Source organism: Bradysia coprophila, unplaced genomic scaffold, assembly GCF_014529535.1.
Source record: "Bradysia coprophila strain Holo2 unplaced genomic scaffold, BU_Bcop_v1 contig_70, whole genome shotgun sequence".
Taxonomy (NCBI): Eukaryota; Metazoa; Arthropoda; class Insecta; order Diptera; family Sciaridae; genus Bradysia; species Bradysia coprophila.
The window spans coordinates 5,484,733-5,508,730 of NW_023503941.1; the positions used below are offsets into that span (position 1 = coordinate 5,484,733).

General features: G+C 37.2%; 2 protein-coding genes across 2 annotated transcripts; both read left to right on the plus strand.

The window, feature by feature from the left end:
• Positions 1 to 1,617: 1,617 nt before the first annotated feature.
• On the plus strand, positions 1,618 to 3,995 carry LOC119083554 (plexin domain-containing protein 1-like). Its single transcript, XM_037193272.1, has 6 exons — positions 1,618 to 1,774; positions 2,116 to 2,360; positions 2,699 to 2,891; positions 2,948 to 3,163; positions 3,512 to 3,666; positions 3,730 to 3,995. Exons 1-6 carry the CDS (start codon positions 1,687 to 1,689, stop codon positions 3,892 to 3,894), a joined length of 1,062 nt encoding a protein of 353 aa, XP_037049167.1. The 5' UTR covers positions 1,618 to 1,686; the 3' UTR covers positions 3,895 to 3,995.
• Positions 3,996 to 19,462: 15,467 nt separating this feature from the next.
• On the plus strand, positions 19,463 to 20,364 carry LOC119083558 (ryncolin-1-like). Its single transcript, XM_037193277.1, has one exon. The coding sequence runs from the start codon at positions 19,477 to 19,479 to the stop codon at positions 20,323 to 20,325; it is 849 nt and encodes a 282-aa protein (XP_037049172.1). The 5' UTR covers positions 19,463 to 19,476; the 3' UTR covers positions 20,326 to 20,364.
• Positions 20,365 to 23,998: the final 3,634 nt, after the last annotated feature.

A 23,998-nucleotide genomic window follows, 5' to 3' on the forward strand; every position in this document is an offset into this window, starting at 1 on the left:
ATCACCGCATCGCATTAAGCTTTTTTTTTGTATTCCAGTGAAATCTTTCACTTTTCCAATGAAATCCAAAAAAGATAAAAGCTTTCGAAAGCTATCTAAAGCACACACACAGTATGCAAACAGTGTTTTGGCTTTTAACATGGCAGATCAGCTGCAAACGGAATTACTTCACACAAAATTCAAATTCTGAAGCGCACTTACGGCGTGAATAGTTTAAGTGCTTAATTCGTTCATTATACTAGTAAAAGCATGCATCCTCAAGTCTAGTATGATTCGGACTATTAGTAAAATCTGCAATAGTACGTTACGGACCTACGAGGTACGTTTTATGGGAAAATGCACTTACTGTCCACAAACATGTAAAATGTGTTAAGTCATTGCTTGTAAATGCTTGTTTAGGCACGTGTGATTACTACACTCGCCTTCGGCTCTTTCCGCAAACCTCACACTTGCCTAAACAAATATTTACAAACAGTGACGCAACATACTATTACTGTGTATGCTAAGAGTGTATTGGTGTGACTTTCCCATCTCTATGCACGGGGGAGTACTTTTCGCAGGGCATGCACCAATACACTCTCAGCTATTACAGTAAAATATCGTTCATGATAGGTTTCTTCCATCGTACGGTAAAAACGAATTTTGACAGGCCGAAAACAACCGACCGTCATCCACAGAAGCAAACAAAACCGCAACTTAAACAAATTTGTTCGTTAAAACTTCAAATTGAGGTTGTGTTGGCTTCTCTGTGGATGACGATTGACATTTTGAACGGCCTAGGAAAAAACCTGTACCACAATACACACTCGATGTGTACTTTCGCTTGGGCTCCACGCGTGCCACGTACATATCTTGTGTGTGTTGGGTATCATGAGATATACTATTACAGGCTAAGGTCCGGTAAGCACTTTCTCACAGTCAGAAACAGTGATGTAAAGTGCACTTTATCGCGCGCTGGCATGTAAAGACAATTTTATATTCACTTTATCAAACAAACATGTTGCGACGACAAGTTCTCTGTCACATAAGAAATGGTTTCAATTTCGTGTTCCAGATATCGCTTGTACCCATACTGACTGTAATTGATTCTTCAACATTTCGCCACGTTCAATGACTTTTTCCGAAATAAATTTCCATTTGGGTCAAGTCACTGTTGAACATTAATTTTCTGTCGCATTCATTAATCTCTAGATGAATTAAAGATACGATTTTCAACCGAGTACGAATTTTAATGAAATCATGGCTTGACAAATACCATACTTCTTGCTTGCATTCGAAAACATTTTGTTTATGAGATTAATCAGATTCCGTTTGTCATATCTACCGATTGCATTTTCACAAAAATAAACTCGAGTAATTTCGTCGTATTTTGGTCGGCGGATATTTTTATGAATGTAGCCAGGAAGACTGGAAGTTTTTAAAATTGGCAAACATTTCTTCATCATCACGTCTCCTCACGTCATATACAAATATTACCTTCGACCTCCGATACTTGATTTACAATGTTCTATAGAATGTGATGATGAAAGAGAAGAAGATATTTTGACAAGTACAACAAGGCAAGTTAAAATTGATAAAAGAGTTCAATTGGGGTGAAATTAACACATTACAACGTCAACAGCGACAACAATTGCATTCTGGTATACTGAAGCAAAGCGAAGAGAATACAAGCATTCAGTGGGAACGATGGCTCGCATACGGTTTGTGCTATTGCAGTCGATTGTGATAAATTTGATTTTTTTTGCACCATTTTCCACATCCACTGAGTTTTCTGGTAATGTGAAACCTGTGCCTGAGTCAAACGAAATTGCATGTTCAATTCACGCCGTGAGTGCGCTTCAGAATTTGAATTTTAAGTGAACGATTGACCGAAAAATTAACGAAAAAATATATTTCAATCAGAGAAATGATAACAGACGGCGCAGCGCTAACTGTTACCATTTCTATGATTTCAACGCTTTCATTGGGACGATTTAAAGCTGCGTTAGAAGGACCTTTTCACGTTCTTTTTTCAATTGTCAGCACTTACGGCGTGAATTGCGATAATTTGTCCTATCGACACTTGAGTGTAATGACATATGAATCTGACGAAGCCAAACTTATTTTGGGTACTAGACAATTTAGGCTCATCACATCGCCATGAAACATCCGAGAATGATGAACAGGGGAACAATATCGAGATCAACAATAAAACCACCAACACACAAACCTCGACACAAACAACACCAACGAAAACGTTTGAGTCCATATATTACAATAGCGAAATAATGGTCAACAAAACGTTATCGGATGAGTACTGGTCAGATGGCAAAAATTTCACAGTCAGCCAATTACTTTCAACATCAGTCCGCAGAGCTATCGTAAGTTTATTTTATTGCCTCACCCCTGCGAAAGTTGACCATTAAATGCCATCAGTTTGCACCCTGCGAAACATTCGTTTTACATGTATTTCTTTGTGATAATCAACTTTCGGAAGGGGGAACGCAATAAAACGGAATACATTAGATTTTGAAACGACTTTGAGATCCTCGTAAACTCGCTTATGAGTCTTTGAGCATCTTGCTTCGATAACTGTTTTTCGACAAGTGTAGTTGTTTACTTCGCCGTCGACTCGGATATACAAACTCTACCGTTGTCGAAAAGACAGTTGACAGCTTTCGAAGTATGTGGCATCTAAAATAACGACAAACTTTCACAGGAGGTACCGCTGACATTTGCCTTTCCATATTATGGCGATCCCTTGCATAATATAATAATTGCATCTGGGGGTTTCCTGTTTACCGGAGGTAGAGCTCGCTCATCGTTAACAAGAATGCAGTACATTGCACCATTAATGATGAACTTCAACGCCAGTTTATCAAATGTCACAACCGTGAAGTATTCTGACAATGGTCAGTTTGAATTGCTCCACTCTTGTTCAGAATAATCTTTTATGCTCGTTGTGTAGGAACTGCATTTACGGTCGTATGGGAAAAGATTCCGCTGCAGGAGAAAGCGAATAAAATATTGCGACTTTTCACATTTGGTGTGACTATTCACGAATCAGGCCATATAACATTTGCATACCGTGTCATACCAGTGCCATTAAATGAGAACTTAAGTAGTGTACTCAAAGTGGGTCTATCTGATGGTTATTCCTTCTATAAAAAAATGAAACCTTTAAGTAAGTATTTATTGGTTACATCAGCAGTTACAATTTACAGCGCGCAGCCCTACGGGACATGTTACACAATTTTTCGAAACAGAAGTGACAGTCCGAAAAAGAAATGTCTACTTTCTCCCCTTTCAAAATAATAGGGAATAAAATGTCTATTTTCTCGCCCGGACTTTCATCAAACAAAACGTCAAAATGACATCATTTTCTCACGGTCTTTCTCAATGGAGAAAGTAAAATTAATCACACCGGACATAATGAAAAAAGGTTTATCTTAAGTTCTCCTCTTGCCATGACAAAATTGCGATGTGAGGAGAAAATAGACGTTTTCTCACTTGAACTGTCACTTTGTTTTAGATATTTCTTTCTTACGCGCTGACGAATATGATGTCGTTAAGTTTGATTGGGAATACATTCAAAACGAAACGCTGATCTATAATTCGCCGCGACCAACTTGTTTACAACACACAAATTGCGAAGCATGCGTTCAACCAACCGAAAATATGTCACACGTAAATGAAAAGAGAAATGCAGTTCGTCTGAACAAATTCAAATAATATCATTACTTCCATTAGAGGCTTAAATGCTCATGGTGTCAAGCAGCGAAATGTTGCTCTAGCAGATCTGATCGCAACAAAAAAGAATGGGATAACAATACTTGTCTAGGTGGCATTTCAGACGCAGAGTCCTGTCCAGCCCATAATGTAAGTCGCTTCAACGAGCATACAGACATACTTTAAAAATAAATGCTGGAAGCAGAAAACTATTTAGTTACATACATGGAACAAGATTCTTTGTACTTTGATATTGAAATTGACAAAAATAAAAACTAGCCTGGCGAACGATATTCACTTTTAAATTTTTGGCGGACTTATGGAGTGAATTATAGTTATTTACTTATCGATTGATGGGGCCGAAAGAGTTACGACAAAAGGTGAAAAATGTAAGCCCAAGGGCCGAAAGTGACAGAAAACACCTATAAAATAGTCATTTGTGTACCTGATTTGCACGATTGATTTTAGGCGATTTCGCGGAAAGTGCCTAAAATCAATCGTCCAAAGCAGGTGCACATGTGAGTTTTCATGCAAAGGGCCGAAAACTCAAGAAAAAATCAAAAATGACCCTCATTTTTGGCCCGAAGCATGAACAAAATATTTGCGTATGGTAACTGTGCAGTTCTTTTTGCAACACAGCTGAACATTAGTTTTCAGCATATCTGTATATTCTTCGTAAATGTTGAATGTTGAACGGAATGTCAGTTCTATGTACAGCTAAGATGTACTACTGCACTGTTAAGTTACCAAATGTACTTGTCGCGAATTTGTACAGCAGATCAGTACATGATTTTTGACAGACCCAAAGTACTATTGAGATGTAAAATGTACAATAAAGCTGAACGAATGACAGTTTGAATGTAACTCGTGGTAGCTGACCGAATGACAGTTTGAATAATTCAAATTGAATGTAGGTCGTGGAAACTTCCATAATATCAAGACTAAAAACTGCATGAAATTTCAAGACAATTCTAGATTTTTTCGTAATTCATAAATTCAGCGGTGAATAAAATAAATGAAATGGAATATGAAAGCTCATGATTTTTTTTAGTATAATCGATGGTAAAAGCGACGGTAATAGCAGATTTTCTGATGCCTATACTCGCATCTTTTATCCTTCCGGATATCAATTTAAAGTATTTTATATTCCTTATACAATGGAATCTTTGATGAAATCAAATCAAATTTAATACTAACTATTTTCAGTTTCGGCAAAATTTCTATTAAAGTACGATAAATGTAGAAACCAGATTTTATGTAACGAAGACGCATTATGTGTAACTGAAGTTTTATTAACGCACCGAGTTCTACATAAATAACTATTTTCGTAAACAAATTATAGATTTTTTCCAAGCAACAGTTTCGCCGAACAAAATGATCCAAGCACGAACCGACTATTATCATCAACTATAACTATCACCGACTACAGTCATCTATAGAGAAACATAACCTAAATATTTTTTCATGTTACAGGGAGCCCACTCAAAATTCGCCCTCCTTTTTAAGGTATAAAGGAGGATATTTCGATAATTTAAGGAGCATTTCAGGAGTTTTTAAATATGAGATTTTGGGTTAAATTTGATGAATTCGAAATTTTTTTGACTTTCCAAAGTCATGTTAAGGATATATGAAGTAGTTTTTTTGGTGTTTCTCAAAGAATATTTTTGGAAAATATTTTCCGAATTTTTCACAAATATTTTATCGAAGATTTTTCCAAAAAATGTTTACTCTAGATGAGATACCCAACGTACCCCTATGTTCACGCAGTTAGATTTAAAAAAAAATTAGCCTAGTTTCTTACTTTTGTCTTTTTTTTGATTTTTAGCCCCGTACGAAGTACGAAGGGGCTTATAGGATTACGATGCCGTGTGTAATTGATGGAATTCGAAGCAGACGGTAAGGGCAAAGTGTTTGCCTATGTTTATAGATGACGAATCCGCAATAAAAGTTTGGACCGTCTGTCCGTCTGTCCGTCTGTCCGTCACGTCGATATCTTGAGTAAATCAAATCCGATTTCAAAAAAAAAAATTTTCCCTGAAAGATAGTCAAAATAGTGAGGCTAAGTTCGAAGATGGGCATATTCGGGTCGGCCCTTCGTGAGTTAGGGCCACCTAAGTGATTTAAGGTCTTTTGGTGATATTTATGGCAAAATAAACGATGGAAATGTAAATGACACGGCAAATGATAGGTATTGTCAATACCAATCCAGGAAAAAAAAGTTTTTTAAAATCGGGTGAGTGGACCGTGAGTTAGGGCCTTAGAAGTGAAAAGCTACTAGGGCCCTATGTGTATTTTACATAGAACTCAAGTAAATTTCATCCGTTTTTCGTAATTTTTGTTTCATTTGAAAGATAATCGAACACCGAATAGAATGTTGTTGAAAAAAAAATTAAATTTGGGTCCTCGGACTAAGGCCGCTACTAGGGAAAACGGATGAAATTTGCTCGAGTTATATGTAAAATACACATAGGGCCCTATGTGTATTTTACATATAACTCGAGCAAATTTCATCCGTTTTTCGTAATTTTTGTTTCATTTGAAAGGTAATCAAAGGCCGAATAGAATGTTGTTGAAAAAAAATTAAATTTGGGTCCTCGGACTAAGGCCGCTACTAGGGCCCTATGTGTATTTTACATATAACTCGAGCAAATTTCATCCGTTTTTCGTAATTTTTGTTTCATTTGAAAGATAATCGAACACCGAATAGAATGTTGTTGAAAAAAAATTAAATTTGGGTCCTCGGACTAAGGCCGCTACTAGGGCCCTATGTGTATTTTACATATAACTCGAGCAAATTTCATCCGTTTTTCGTAATTTTTGTTTCATTTGAAAGGTAATCAAAGGCCGAATAGAATGTTGTTGAAAAAAAATTAAATTTGGGTCCTCGGACTAAGGCCGCTACTAGGGCCCTATGCGTATTTTACATACAACTCGAGTAAATTTCATCCGTTTTTCGTAATTTTTGTTTCATTTGAAAGGTAATCAAAGGCCGAATAGAATGTTGTTGAAAAAAAATTAAATTTGGGTCCTCGGACTAAGGCCGCTACTAGGGCCCTATGCGTATTTTACATACAACTCGAGTAAATTTCATCCGTTTTTCGTAATTTTTGTTTCATTTGAAAGATAATCGAACACCGAATAGAATGTTGTTGAAAAAAAAATTAAATTTGGGTCCTCGGACTAAGGCCGCTACTAGGGCCCTATGTGTCCGTTTTTCGTAATTTTTGTTTCATTTGGAAGGTAATCAAAGGCCGAATAGAATGTTGTTGAAAAAAAAATTAAATTTGGGTCCTCGGACTAAGGCCGCTACTAGGGCCCTATGCGTATTTTACATACAACTCGAGTAAATTTCATCCGTTTTTCGTAATTTTTGTTTCATTTGAAAGATAATCGAACACCGAATAGAATGTTGTTGAAAAAAAAATTAAATTTGGGTCCTCGGACTAAGGCCGCTACTAGGGCCCTATGTGTATTTTACATATAACTCGAGCTAATTTCATCCGTTTTTCGTATTTTTTGTTTCTTTTGGAAGGTAATCAAAGGCCGAATAGAATGTAGTTGAAAAAAAAATTGGATCCTCGGACTGAGGCCGATACTAGGCCCTATGTGTATTTATACTCAATAAATTAAAATTTTAGGGCTATTTGAAATTTTTGTTTTATTTGAAAGGAACGTCGTACGGGGCTTCGTAATTGCGCTATGCGCAATTTCTAAGATGTACACATTACATAATAATTTTACTTTAACTACTTTAACCGGCGCATAGACTTACGGTCAAAGTAGGGTGACAGACGCACTAGGGTCACGTACGCAATAGATATACGGGTTTGTGCGGGGCTCAGTCGCAGCAAACGCTCCGACTGTTCTGATGGCTCGTTTTGATTTCATCTTCTTGCTACTTGTAATGCCTGTAATGCCTTGGCCACTGATGACTTATTTAATTTACGTTCGCTAACTACAGCTGACGAAGTGTTATTACCATCATCAATTAACTTGTCGGCGACTTTTAACTTTAAAGTCTCCTCAGCTATTTCAGCTTCGATGCTTTGAATGTTGGCCTCTTTCTTATGCTTTTCGTTTTTGTCTGACTCGTTTTGTTTCGATTTGGTAATAACGCCTTTCGCTCTTTTTCTACAACTAAATGTAAAAAATATCTTTTACGGGCCGACGAGCAGAGGTCTAACAATTTTCGAATAATTGGAAAATCTTCCACTTTATCGTAGAAATACAAAGTATTCTAACTCTATCCGAATAGCCGCAATCGTTTCTTCTAAGAGCTGCTCCTTGAAATTTCGAGAAACACAAATTTATTGACGCTAAATCCTCGCTCAGGATCAGCATTCCTATAGGGATTGCAAACCGAACCCGTTTTGAAAAACCGCGGTTTCGGTTTTTTATGTCACAAAACCCGCGGTTAGCCGGTTAACCGCGGTTTTTCGGAACAGCAAAATCTAAAGCAAATTCTTAAACAAGTCTAATTGGTTCCACTACTTTTTAGCGTTTAGAAGGTGCTCTTTTATTTATTGCATTCGCTTTTCGTAATTAACAAAATGAAAAGACTATTTTTTGGGCTTTCTTCTTTAAAAAAATGTAATTGAAAATCGTAATGCGGAAAATAGTCGCCTCTTATTACCCCTGTTACGCACAATGGATGCAACTCGGTGAAAAGTAAATGTTAAAGCATCTTCAAAATGTCTTCCTCGGGCTTACTTTAAGAATATTTTTGATTTTCTTAAAATGATCTCCTTTACCTTTACCAAATATACCGACCTGAAAGGAAAACGTCATCAACTCAGAGGCGACAAAACCTGTACCTCTGAGTTGATCACGTTGTCCCCTTATAATCAGACCTATCAGGCCCCTTATTTTAACGTATTTTAGTTAGTTCTATTTCACAAAATTTTGAGTATCAGCACGGAAACGGAAATTTGTTGTTAGAACGAACTAAGATAATTTATCTTATAATACTATTCACATTTTAAGTTAGCCTTTTCATGTTTACGAAAGCTATTGGTAGGAATAACAATTTTCTTTTACAGAGACTGATGGCTGGCGAAATTATCTGCAATTAGCTCAAAACGTTGCTGAAATGATACCAATACACAAAATAAATGCTTAAATTCTCCCAAAAACTAGAGATTTCTAACGCTTCATTGAAAACCCGAAAACCGCGGTTTTCTTGATAAAAAACCGCGGTTTTTAAACGCCCAAAATCGCCCGGTTAACCGGTTCGGTTTAAACCGGTTTGTAATACCTAATATGATTGAGGAATAAATACGCATTGTCTAACTTAACCAAACTTTTCTCAAACACGATACACACCAGACGAAAGTTAACAATTGATTGACAATAAATGATTTTAAGTTACCAGCAGCATCAACACAATCGATGAAAAGAACAATTGAAGCAATAGGGTTTTGCAAGTACCTTTTAGCACTATCGATATCATTTGTTAATTATTTAGGTTTCATGAGCTTTTTTTGGTGAAGTAAGTGAGATACGGTTTTGAATATAGATATACAGTCAGAATTAAAATGTTAGACGTTTTAACTAGAGTGAAACTAAAAATAAGGAGTTTGAGGAGATTAAGGAGGTTTCAGGAGGATTTTTGAAAATCAAGGAGATTTAAGGAATCAAGGAGGAGTGGGCTCCCTGATGTTACTACTGACATTTTCTTTCTTAGTAATATTGAGGTTATAGTCTTATGGACCACAATAAATTATTTTAGTGTTACTTCTCGCTCAGTGATTTTTGTCCCCCACTAAATACGTCGAAAATTATGCCGACGAAAGTCCTGTTTTCTTGTTGATCAATAAAATAATTGTAAATGACGATAAATTCTATTTTGAATATCAACAACTTAATACAATCCGTTTTATCAAGAGGTAAAAGGCTTTAAAAGCTGTTGTGAGGAATTCTTTTGAAAATCCACCTATCCAAATAGGACCCATTTCGTCTATGATGGATATATACATGGTTTGAAAGGTTGCCCTTAAATCTCAAAAAAGGCCTCAGATAGTCTCTAGTCACTTTTGGTTGCTAGTGGCTGACCTTAGAAGGTCGAAAAAGGATTTTTTTCGGACTCATTTTACGGCTGCCAAATGTGAGTGATCCAAATGTGAGCGCATGCCTAGTTTGGACTAAGTTCGGACAATCAGTTTCAAAAAATGAAAACTACTAATTAAAAAAACACATTTTTCGAAGTAAATCAAATTTTCGGGTTTTTTCAATTATTTTCGATATTTTGACATTACATTACAGCACAACAGTATAAGAATATGAGAACTTTTGAAGTTCAATTTCACAATACTGCTCAACTGAACATTAATGTTCAGAAAAACAGTACTATGGAGACGTATGTACGATATCACAAGATCTCTTTGACATAATGTTTGCCAAACACAAGTTCTGAGTTGGCGCATGAGTAAGATAGTGGACTAGAGTGTCGGAGTACAATTTTTGTACAATTTTTCATTTTGGATCAGGCAATCAACGTTCGCTCAACTGTAAATTTATACAGCTGTGCTGTAAATAGTACTGCTACGTTAACATAATGTACTTGTCGCGAATTTGTACAGTATATTCGTACAAAGACTACAGCTGAGCTGGACAAGATTTTTTTAGGTGTGGTCTTCTGTCCTCTCACTATCAACGTACCGCGTTGAAAGAGAAGCAAATACTTTGACAAGTACCCCAAGGCAAGTTATAATAACTAGTCTTCGGTTTTCTCGCTCTGATCAAAACACTCGTAAGTACGTTTAAAATTGATAAAAAGAACGAGAAGGGTAAAACTAACGCAGCTAGTGCCATTAGTTGTGTGTTATTCCGTATTCAGCTGTGAAAGCAAGGATGGTGCCACCAGAAAATTGAGAACTAGTTCTATTGTTGCTATAAAAGTGAGCAGATGTCGCCACTGTAGAAATGATGAAAATGATGATTCACCAGAATCAAAGGCACAGAAACGTGTCTGTCATTCCAGAAAGTTTAAAGGAGAACATGAACGATGCGACCGTTGTTGAATTGCGTAAAATTCTGCATAGTGACGGTCGCCATAAGTAGAATGTTTATTTTTGGTGATTTGGAAAGTTGTGCCACAATTTCGCGGTCGCCGTCAGTATGGTCCTCATGAACATGTGCGTTATACATGCTGGATTGTCTGCACACGGAATGGCAATCTATAACGGAACCAATGGATAGTCTATCCGGCGGCAAACCGAAAGTCTTAAATTCACCGAACGAATGCAACAGACAATGTAAGTGTTATCAATGAAAGTATAAACCGTTGTTGACGTTCATTGAGTGTTATGCTAAAAGTGCACAAGTTCGACAGTGACGAGGCACCTTGCAGACGAGTGCGTTTGGTGGCACCTTGCAGACGAGTGCGTTTGGTAGCCACCTTGCAGACGAGTGCGTTTGGTAGCACCTTACAGACGACTGCGTTTGGTGGCACCTTACAGTCGATTGCGTTTGGTGGCACCTTGCAGACGAGTGCGTTTGGTGGCACCCTGCAAATCTGTTCAATTTGATGACTCAATTTTGCTCAAAGTTTCTTTCAATAAAAATGTTCGATGCTTGATCTGTGCTATGGAAAGCAGGAAACATAATTCGTTTTTGGATCTTTCACTCGACATTGCTGAAAAGTATAACGGATTCCTCTTTTGTTAGTTTTGTCATCTAAATTTTATTTCAGAAAAAGTGCATGTGAACTCTATCAAATTGTAAGTTTACAGCTTGAAGCGTTTCTTCATATCCTGGTATTAATTTAGCACGGTTAAAGTACATGTGCAAATCATTTTCGTTGTAATTATCGATGTAATGTGATATATTTGTCCAAAACATTTCGTCAGCTCCGCATATCTCCTGTTCACTTCTACAGAGTTCGCAATCGAAAGTAATTCTTGTAACCGTCTTCAACGAGGCAACCATGTCAATTAGATCATAAGGCACCTGATCAAATCGACCTTGCACAAATATCGTTCGAAGGTTTGTTAATCCGATCCGGTAGCAGGGTCGCAGAACATGTCTCAATTCTTGTCTCGTTGTATAGTTATCATCGCCCATCAACAACCGTAGCCTGTGACAACCTCTTCGAATTTCATCTCCGAAAACCGGTATAAGATTGTCGAGGAGGAATGGAACAACGTCGGAAGTTATATTTAAGCCATTTGCGCTGATTTTGTGTCTGTAATATTCTCGAACAGCCGCGTTATGATGCATATCGTTGCGAGTTGCGATACAATAATTAATTAAAGATTGGTCAGTTAAATTCTCGAAAATCGCGACTAGGCAGTCATAATTTAGAACTGATTTTCTTTGATAGCCAGAATATGACATTTTTTCACTTTGAATTTTAAACTGAGAATTTTACAAAAGTCTGACTGTATTGGCCGAACTGAACTGAAACGAAATGAATAGAAAATTGATAATTTTGAAAGCAAAACCTACCCAGTTTTTGAAAAACAGTAAAAGTCAAACCAACGCATCTAGCAGGGCCGCCGACTTCTAAGGACAAGTGAGGCCTTGGCACCACTACTCGAAGGTTGATTCATACTGAGCACCAGCACTTTTACAGCAAAATAAATAAAAAGGGTCTCATGGGCACCACTACTCACAAATACAAGTCAGCGCCTCTGGAATCTAGTGTCACTATTTGTAGTCCGTATTCAGCTGTGAAAGCAAGGATGGCGCCACTATGTTTGCTAGATGATGTAAATGATGAGTATGATCTGATGCAAGACTCGCCCTATGGGGAAATCCCTTCACGATATTCTTATAACAGAGGCGTTTCAAAATGTTTTTCTTTTCATTTGATCCAAAGTATGTGAACACGGAAATTCAAACAACAAATAAACAAACGCCCATTCTTTCATAAATAAGTGCTCCCCTTTCCAAATTTTTGACAGCTTACTCTGAATCAAGGTAAATGGACGGAGGTGATGTCATATATAACCGAATCAGATGTGCAGTGGCACGAAAGTTCGCTATAAACACAATAGGCACAACATTTTGTAAAACACAAGTAAGTCATGGTCAACCATTAAAAAAAAGGTGTCATTAGCATCGAACTATTGTGCTAGGCCGCATGCCGTTAGTCTTATGTTGATACGTATTCAGCTGTTGGTGGTTCCACTAGAGAAAGGGAGAACTAATGTTGAATCTTAAATTCAGCTATGAAAATGCAAAGATGCCGCTACTAGGGAAAAAGGTAAAAAAAAACTCACCAGACTTGCCCTTAAAATTCGTCAAACTCAACTAGAACTTTGTTGCGTCGCAGCAGTTTTCGAATCATCATGAATGTCCTTGTGAGAAAATGGTTGTAAATTCAGAAAGAATCCAGGTTTCGGCATGTTGTCTTAAACTTAGATGTGGAAGACATTGAGAATTTAATGATTCTGGCTAAGGAAACAGATAGAGCTAGAGAAACCCTTTACCTCCATCTTACATTTCCTGTGACTCAGTAGGGAAGGCTTTCGCAAAATTTGTAACGTTCAAGAGAAGTCGGCCGATAAAATTGAATGAAAATCAGAAATTCATTTTTGGGCCGATTTCTGTTGAGACAATGGACCCGATATGCTTAGAAAATAAACATTTCTATTGATAGAACAATTACGGAGCTACAGAATTTTAATGAAAGTTGAGGGTGAGGAACCTTGCTCTAATTTTTATGGTCAATCAAACAGCCTTTCATCCGACTTCATCAGGATTTCAATAAACTAACACTTTTAGAGCTCAACATTTTCTTAAATTCTTGTCCCTCTTGTTCTTGTGTCTTCCGTTTTCATTTCATGTTTGTTTCATTGAGACTTAATCCATACCTGCTTTGAAACCTGGAGGGTTACCGGGAAAATTTTTATGAAAGTTGCATGCTACCTGTAATTCACCTGACAGCTTTGAGCTTTGAAGCTCTGATCGGATCCCTAAATCATAATAAGCGTGCATTCTGTTTGAATTATTATAGCAATGGTACAAGCTCGTGGTGGGGATCAAAAAGTAGATTGGAATTGACGCAAAGTTTCTGCTATACTATCTCTAGAGGTTACATTGTTAAATGCTAATGTGCAAGACTAGAAAAATAGAAGAGTTTCGAGCTCCGCTAGCGAAATTTCGCAAATCTAATATGGTTTCCAACCCGTTTTAGGTGGTTTTTTAAAAGAGTGAGTGAATGGACTGAAAATAGTTGAAAAAAGTGAGAAATCGAGCAAATAGTTGCTCACTTTTTAACATGTTGAAATTAGTTGGAAAAAGTGAGAAAAGTGAGTGCGTGGAATCCCTGGAGATTACTCCAAAACACACTGAACTTGATGCGCAGTAGGTTAAATCGACTGGGAGGGTCCTGTCAGTTTAAATGGTTTATATGTTGGAAAGAATAATTGGCACATTTGCAAATACTGTCTATTGCCGCATGTCATACACATGTAGCTGGAGACCAATTCGTAGTGCAAAACGATAGTCTCACGATTATCACGGTGAGCTTGAAAGAACTTTCAGTCGAAATCACGGGAACATGGGATTTTCAGCTTGAAACTTGTCAGGGGACTCCCAGCATTGTTTTTATGCAAAAATTAAAATAGTCGAACCGGTCCTTTTTCAACTTCGTCGATTTTTTTTTTGATGTTTCGACCTCGGTAAACTTCGGGCACTGCCGTAACCTACCAGTACAACTATTTCGCAATAGAATTTTCTTAGTCACTTAGCTCTGTGTCTAAGCTTTGTGATGATTACACACATTCTATTGGTCAAGTGCAGCAAGTGAACTTTTAGGTGTATTGTGTGACCCATACTCCGAGAACTACGAAATATACGAAAGTGAATTTTGTCTCAAGCAAAATTAAATATTTATGTGTACGTACTCTTTATAGGTTGATTAGAGCGAGGATGAGCACCTTACTATTACGGTTACGTTTTTTCCCAAGTCAGTTGAAGAACAGATACCGACGAACATATCAGGCTCTACGTATGAAAATAACCATTTTAAATTATCAGAAGGAATGTTAAAATAACTCGAAGACGAAATGATGATGCGCAGTGATTGATATTCCAGTTTTAATACGTATGGGATACTCACTGATTAACCACTGGTTGATAACTGATTAACCATCACCGATTAACCATTGGTTAATCACCGACTAACCACTGGTTAATCATTGTAATCACTACGGAAAAAGAGTGAGCAACCCCTCGACTCTATTTGGCAGATGTCACTCAAAGCACTTTTGCTTGAAGTGCGTTGGTTCCATACAATGTAGCTATTTAGCTAATAAACGACCTCTACGGTGCATCTCAAGTGCCAATGTCCTTTGCATTTTGTTCAGCATCCACTTAAAGCTTACAAGTTTTGAATAACAATCCGTTTCCGTTTTTTCGTAAGAAACAACTCGTGATACGTAAAAAAAACTATTTTTAAAGAAAATAGTTTCCATGAGTGAATCAGTGTCATTTCTATTTTTTTCGTATTTTTAAATTTCACTTCGAACATGAGAAATTGTTGCAATAATTTTAGATTTAGTCAAATGTATGAAAATCCCATTACGTTGCCAAAACTACTGCGAGATATTTTGCATTTAATTAACGCAAAAATTATGTAATTTGACTTTCGTGAGATCTTCGCTACGAGATGGCATATAGGTTGTATTATAATGTTGAATGGCACTGGCACATACAGCACTTTGTCAATTTTACAGTGCTTGTCATGTTGAACACCAGTTGAAACAAATTGGAGACAATTCCTTTCAAATAGAAATTTGTATTTATTATATATATACCATGGGGCACTATCTTTGTTGATTTATTAGGTGTTCTCTCCGCAGTGACAAATGGATAGGTATTATAGACAAAAGATGAATTTGCTGCGAATTAGTCACGAAAGCCACCCAAAAATGACAATTCAATTTTGTTGAGAAAAATATTTTCTTTTAGTTACGTCGCGTGTCCTCAGTTGTCAGTAGAACGTTGGACCATCGTTTCGATCTGAGAGAAAACAATGAACGTCTTCCGACGTTCCGACGTGTAATGAAGAATATCATTTCTCAATGTGACAGTGACACCGACATATAGTGATCTGATAACACTATACCAATTTGAACACGAACAAGTCTAGCGAATCATAAATGAAATGAAATTTCAATTCATCATTAGCCTTGCCGACTCGTGGCGGGTCAGTGGTGAGCTGCCTAAAACATTTGTTCGACTTTCTTACTTTCTTACTCTTTGTTTACGACAAATCAAAACGGTGCCGTTCACACCAAGGCTGTATACTTTGGGGAGGTCACGCAGATCGCCATTTTATTAGATACGCGGGAACACACCTTTTCCATACAAACAAATTCACCAAAATTGAATTTGTATGGCGTGGTGAATTTTCTGTATGAAACGTGGTGTGTAACCCGCGTATCTGCATCTGCGTGACCTCCCCAAAGTATACAGCCTTGGTTCACACGACGGGTCAAGGTGTCTGCATGATTGTCATCGCCGTGATGATGTGGTGAATTTTTGTTGTACACGTAAAATCATCAGACGTGGTGTGTTCCCGCGTATCTAATAAAATGGCGGTCTGCTTGACCTTCCCAAAGTTTCCAGCCTTGGGTGTCTGGAGATTGTTTAGAAATTGGCTGCGACCCTTGCGCAATAATTTAACATTTACATTTCCTGACACGATATAATCACGCAGATATGCGACCACCGATTAGTTTCTTTAAATGTTCCCAAATTCGCTTGAGGTGATACACTATAAAATCGCGATCACAAAAAAAAATTCCGAATATTAAAGCATGTTACCTCTCCTGCATCTAAAAATATAACCCGTGTAGCGTCTTGAAAATATGGAATTTTTTTTTTATAATTTTATTAATCTCACATCATCTGTGAGCAATCCAACATAATTTTTTAATATTTTTTTTTTTCAACTCGTGGACCATGTAAATTTATAAAAATAATATTCGGTGAATCAAAAAGTGGTTATGTCGGCGGAGAAGAATATTGTTACGGTAATTTGACTAAAAATAAATTCAAATTCTCAAAATAGGTTTGTGCATTAAAAGTTAAAGAAGTTCTCTGTTAACAAAATTATTTTTTATTAGGCACTTTCATCACTGAAATGATACAGTTGACAAGAATGTGGTAAAAATATTTTCATAAAAAAAATGTTGACGGCGGAGTCGAGACTCAATATGTTTTACAGTTATGAAAAAACCATTTCCACTCCTCTAATAATTAGAAATCTTTAGTTTGTTCATCAGATATAATGATCAAAAATTGTTAGAATAAAAAGAATTGGACAATTCTACCTGTGAGTAGCGCAGCAAACCAATGAAAGCATAGAATAAGAACGGAGAGCTGCGGGAAAACCAGCAAGGGGTTTGCACCGTTTGCACATGCATATGCGAAATTATGAAAGTTTTTTCAAACCTTCATAAGCCCCCATGCGACTTTTTGATTCTTCTATAGATTCGAAGTACAATAGATTATGGATCTGAGCACTACTTCACAGGACTCTCGATGCTTGACGCTCTCGGCAAGTCGGTCACTTCTCTCCCTTCATCGAACAATATTTGCATGGACAATGTGATCGAAAAATTAATTTCCTGACAAATGATTTTGACTTTTAGATTTCGTATCTCAAAAGACCAACTCGAAGGCAGTGCCATCGCTGATTTTTGCGGTAGTGACGATAACAATTTCCACAATCTATATGTTTACATTTGTTCAATTGTCAACCACAGATAGTCATCATTATACGTGGTTAACTCGAATGCTAGGCATTCATCACATCAACAACGAATCTGTGCCATGAAGACAGGCAGATAAATTTAATACGTCTTTCGACATTTTGCACTAATATGCAGCTCAAAATAGCTATTTTACTAACGTGTTAGCAACAAGATTGTCTGTTCAGCAGTGGGATCCTCACTTTTAAGAAATGTCAATATTTACGCACTTGTGCACAAATATAAATGAAAATCCATTTACACACTACTTTTGATCGCCCTGCTATACATAAATACCATTTCTCATAAGGCCATGGCGACAGTGGTACTCGTTGCAACGCTCTATCGAACACTATACCGATTTGCACACGAAAAAGTCTAGCGAATCATAGTTGAAATATAATTGCTAAACTTCTGGTAATGGTGCTTTTAGCACAGGCTGGCAATGAGTAAGGAAGGCTGGTCTGGTGATGAGTTTAAATTACATTTCAATTATGATTCGCTAGACTTTCTGTCGCCATGGTCTGATGAGAAATGGTATTTTTGAACTGCATATTTATGCATATTAAGGTCTCAAAACAGAAAATATGTCGGTTTTGAAAATTATGTATTTCATCGACCTTGTCCAGACCTTTCCAAAGAACAGCCATTTTTTGAATTAGACCTCATTAAGATGAAAGTCGAGGAAATTTTCGCTCAAAATTATCTTTTTTGTAGCGTTTTATGCAGCGCTGCAGCACAATTAAAATTGACTAAATTTATATTTTCTGGAACTCATCGAGACATTTCTAACTATCCATCGCATGTTAAAATCTGTAAAAATTTCGATATATTTTTAAACAAAAGAAAATCGTCGATTTTAGGAAATATCATGGAAAATTTCATTAGAAATTGTCCGTCCCAAGTTCCCACCCCTAACTTTATTTCCTCATATCTTTGGAACAAGAGCTCCAAGTGGCACCAAATTTCACTTTAGGAAATCTGATGAAATTTGACACAGAGAGGTGCGGGAAAAGGTAGGAACATACACAGTTTTGCTTGCTTTCTCGCCAATAGCTACTACCATTTCAAAAACCCGATGGTCTTAAAAATTAAATATTTTGTTTCGTCTCGTCAATATCTTTCATTTGATGTATGGCCCACCATTTTTAAGCGAAAGCATCCAGCTTGAAAAACTGATGAAAAATAAGCAAAACACGCTTTTTTGCTTGCTTTCTCCACAATTATAGTTCCTGATCGACCAACCAGATTTTCCTACAACTGTAATCAAGGACCATCTCAATAGAACAAACTGACAAATTAAAATGAAAAATCATTTATGTAAGTGTGTGTGTGTGTGTGTGTGTCAGCTCCGTGTACAGACAATAAAAAGACACTCTTAATGTCAAAAACAAAACAAAGTTGACGTTTTCGTGTTAGTGATGTGTGTGTGATATAATTGTTCAATGAATTTCGGGTCATAATTCCTCTAGGTAGTCTACCATCACTGTTATATTCTGATTCATCTCGATGTTTTTGCTCAAAATTCGTGTGCGACATGTCAAATGAAAGGTATTGACGAGTCGAAACAAAGTACTTCCATTTAAAGAAAATCTGTTCGGCCGATCAGTAGTTATTGGCAAGAATGCGAGCAATACTGCGTATATCATCCTATTTTTCCTGTCTTCTTACACTATACATTTTCCTCACTATGCTTTTTGACGATTGACTTATGAGTGTTAATGCTGGTAGCAGTGCTTTGATGAGCATCATCGTCTATTTAAAGATATTGATGTTTAATGTTTTGTTGTCATTTTTGATAAAACATGCGATTAGTGCATGCCGGCAAATTAAATCAAGTCAAATGAAACAATAAAACCGATTGACTATCGATATAAAGATGCGACAATACCGGGGGGGTAATTTTGTTCGTTTATTGTCGACCATTTTCTTTGAAAATGTCATTAATCAAAATCATAATTTAATCACGTCTGTCCAATAAAGGCGGCAAGATTGACGAGAGATACCTATAAAAGACGAGCGAACTGACAAAAATGTCAGTGTCGAGCAAAAGACGTAGCCAAAAATGAATCGGCTTGCGATTTCTGTTGTACTTTTCATCTGTAGTTCAGCTTTCGTTTGCGAGGCTGCCAGTGATTGTTCCTGTGAACTGTACGTGTTACAAACCCTTCAGGCTGAAAAGGAGAACGCTTTGGCATCCGCAAAAGAGTTGCCTTTCACTTATTTTGAGGACTGCCAAGATGCGTTTAATCAAGGGTATGTGAAAAGTGGCGTTTATCCCATAAAACCACCATCATCGGCAAGGCCTTTTAAAGTGTGGTGCGACATGGAAACTGATGGAGGTGGCTGGATTGTTATACAAACGCGATTCGATGGATTAGAGGATTTCTACAGGACATGGGTCGAATACCGAAATGGATTCGGCAGTGTATTCAGTGAACATTGGCTCGGTCTCAACTACATTCGTCATATAACGCAAAATGGGGACTACGAATTGCTAATCGAATTTACTGGGTACAGACCCGGAGAGTATGCTAATGCTAGATATTCAACGTTTATGGTTGGCTCTGAGGATGAGAAATACAGACTGTATGTGGGCAAATACAGCAGTGACTACGGAAAAATAAAAGACGCCTTAACAACGCACAACGGAAGCATGTTCACCACGAAAGACAGTGACAACGATGAGCATACGAACAACTGTTCTGCTGACATGGCAAAAGGAGGTTGGTGGTACAAAAAGTGTTACGGGTCGAATTTGAACGGAGTTTGGATGAGCGAAGCAAAAGCATTGGCGACTGAGGGAACGCAAACAACTTCAAATGTGAGCGGACTAACATGGAGATATGTTTTTGGTAATCTAAATACATTTTACAGTTTGAAAAGCGTCGAAATGAAGGTAAGGCGCTGTTGATTGCATTTTTGATTTGAAATAAAATATTCTGAAGCATAATGCACGTTTCTGTTGTCGGGTTTTTCCATCATCGCTTCTCAGTTTGTGTGACTAATGCTTAAGTGTCAATTCCACTCAACAAAAAGTACTCCGTGAGAGAGCAAGCTGTCAAATAAACAAAGAAAAAATTGAAAAAATTCAATTTTGTCTCTCACACGGAGTACTTTGTTGGTAAGAGGAACTAAGCATTAAGGTCATTTGTATAAGGATTCATTTCCTTCTTGTTCCTTGATTAATAAAATGAATTGAATGAACTTTAGAAGAGACCTATTCGAATTTTGATTGAGTTGATCATACAGTAATTTGTGACTGTTCGAAATATTTTCACCAATTGAAATGCGCTTTCAGCAAACTTTTTTTTCCTCGAAAGCTGTTGACCAGACGCGTAGGTTAAAGCTCCATATTAGGTCGGTGGCCAAAAATCTCGGGGAGATACCACCATAAAAATGTATGCTTGTTTTCAGCAAATTTTTGAAAATTCTAGTTTATTTCACGAAACCTGAACCGATTTCACTAAACTTTTTTTTTGCTGAAAGCTATTGATAAGACGCGTAGTTTGACACCAATACACGGAAAATTCGTGGATTTCATTAAAGGCTGTGTAACTTATAATGTGGCTGCAGTTCTTAAAATATAGCTGCAAGACTTATAAAAATATAGCTACTGGACGCATATCCTATTAATGTTGGTTATTTACCTGCAATGTGAGTTACACAACTATATTATAGATTACAGAGCTACATTATGCATCGACAACACATGTTATAGCGGTGTCGGGGAATCTCGCACACGCGATCATAGTATGCGTCCTTTTACGACATGTAACGAAAAGTCATGACTGTGCGAGATTCACCACTTAGAGGTGAATCTCGCACACCATGAATTTGTGTGGTGTGCGAGATTACCCTACCCCGTTATAGCTAGGATTTGCATATTGTGGCTGTGTACTCTATATCATAGCTGTGTAACGCATATTTGACGTTTGAAAAATATAGCTGTGTGCTGCATATCATAAAATGTATGGGACCATGCAAGTTGTGATTCGTACTGACGCTTGGTCGGACTCAATGTTAACAGATAAAGAAAAATCGTAAAATAGCTTGGCTGATTTTAATAAAGCTTGATTGTCAGGTTATAGAAATACCTCTTCAATAGTCAAAATCCGTGGAAACACAGACGAATGAAAGTATATATCAGTATATATCAGAAATTTCAATACATTAGAAACGAATTAAGCGAAGTAACTGCTCCCAAATGTCAAACTAGGCATTTCACAGAAAACAATCGAATTGGCGATTCTTCACGCAGGCAGTCTCAATTTACTTTCTTTCAGAACCTGAAACAATGCTCCAATGACAACTCACCAAAGTAAAAATGCTAAATATGAAAACTACAGACTTGAATTAGGCTGTGTGCCTTATAATATAGCTGCAGAATTTATATTGCGGTAACAACGCTTCGAAATAAGAACGTGTTAAAGCGCAAGCAAAATTAGCACAACAGCAGCATAGGTGACGGTCGGATTCTCAGGTTAAGTATCAATGGGCGCGGTTAGTACTTGGATGGGTGACCGCAAAATTCATGAAAGTTTAGGAAAAAATTTTATTTCTCGAGATAGATTTGAAACGCGTCTCACAGCTATAATATAGGTTACACAGCTATTTTAACTACAGTCTTCGCAATATGCATTACACAGCTATATGCCAAAAAATGGGGGTGCTAAGTCCACTTATAGATCTCACACGCATATTGGGATTTTCCGTGCAAATGGCACGAAATTAATTTTTTTTGAAGATTTTTAGTTCATTCTGCTTTGAAGTAAGGTAAAATCACTTCGACCCAAACGTTGCCGAAATTACATTTTTTCAAATAAAAACTGAAAATCGGTGTCATTCGAAAGCTGGAGCATATGACTTCACGAGAAAAATAACTTTGAGTCAATCAGGTTAGTTGGGTGACTAAAGTAGGTGAAAACAGCTTTCCAGTGGTGATAAAAGTCATCCTCGAATTTTAACTCGTCGAGGTTATCTCGAAAAATTTTGTAACAACTTTTTTTAACCGGGTTTGAGCCAAAGCAACATTTTCTTTGGGGTAATAACCACCAATTGTGAAAACAAAAATTGCTGGCTATTTATGACCTCCGAAAAATATCACTTTTTTAAACATATCTCCCCCAAATGTTGGGTTACCAACCTCATATTGAGCTTAAACTGCGCGTCTTGACCATAGCTTTCAGGGGAAAAAAAGTTTCCTTAAATTAGTTTGTATTTGGTGAAAATATTTCGAAAAGTCACAAACGTGTAACGCAACTAACCGCCGACTTTTGCGATCACACCAGTCACACTTCGCAGGCTAAAAATTCCAATTCTTGTTGGTATGAAAGCACTATGTATCCTGAGTATTAGAAAATTTATAGACTGCTTTGTTACCGCAAAACATAGCCAACACAATTAACTTTATGACTCACAGATAACAAAATTTGTAACGCAACTAACCCAGATAGGTATTGGTCTGTATACGTGAGAGTGTATTGGTGAGCTATGATATGAATCGGTTGGTAGGGAAAGTAAACGGTCGAGAAGGAAAGTAACGGTTGGGAAGGAATGCACCAACACACTCCCACTATTACAGAAAAATAACTTTCAAAATACCCCAATACACACTCGATGTGTGTTTTCGCTTGGGCTTCGCCCGCGCGTGCACACACATCTTGTGTGTATTGGGGTATGTTGAAATATACTATTTTGAAAATTCTTCGATTTTTGGATGGCTAGCGAGAAGTGATCAAAAACCGAAAACATGCACTTTTCATCAGGAAATTTCTCCGGCTACATGACAGCCACAAGGGGCGTGTGGGGTGTCATTGGAAAGGTAATTGAATGTACTTTCGGGGCAAATACTCGATCATGCGGGAAAGAACGCAACCATGACGAGTTACGAGCAGTTGAAAGTATGGGTAAAAGTTTGATTATTTAGGCCTTAGAGTAATTCTACCTAGAGAGGAAATTTGTACGACGAAATGTGGTCCCAACATCATTTTGTATAATATACACATTTCGTATAATTTTACACCAACACATGTATGCTTTGACGTTTTTTCGCTATTGATATTTCAATTTGCCCTCTTAATTAAGAGGGCAAACACACATACCAATAAACATTTCGTATTTTATGTTGGGACCACATATTTTACGTAATTTTGTTCGAAATTTCCTCTCTAGGTATAATTACTCTTAGATTTAGGCGAACTTGTGACGGTTTCTGTGCATCCGAAAAGCAACAAAAACATCAAAAAACTGTTTTCCCTAATTGGTACTGGTCCTAGCTTTCGAATGACACCAGACATGCTTGGGTACTGGTATGATGACCGCAAGTTTGACGTGCAAATACAGCACTCATCTATTCACTAGTGATTTTCATACATAAAGTTCACTCGGTCAATGCGGAATAATTATACGAGTTACTCCAACAAAACTCCATTTTCTCCGTGGAGTTTTCTCGTGGAAAGCACGAAAACAAGAATAGACCGGCTAAAGCCTGGGAGGTCTTTTTTCTAATTTCTGTTTGGAACTACCAACCACCAACTATTGGACCTACCAAAACTACCACATTTTCGAATTGCAATGTAAACTGT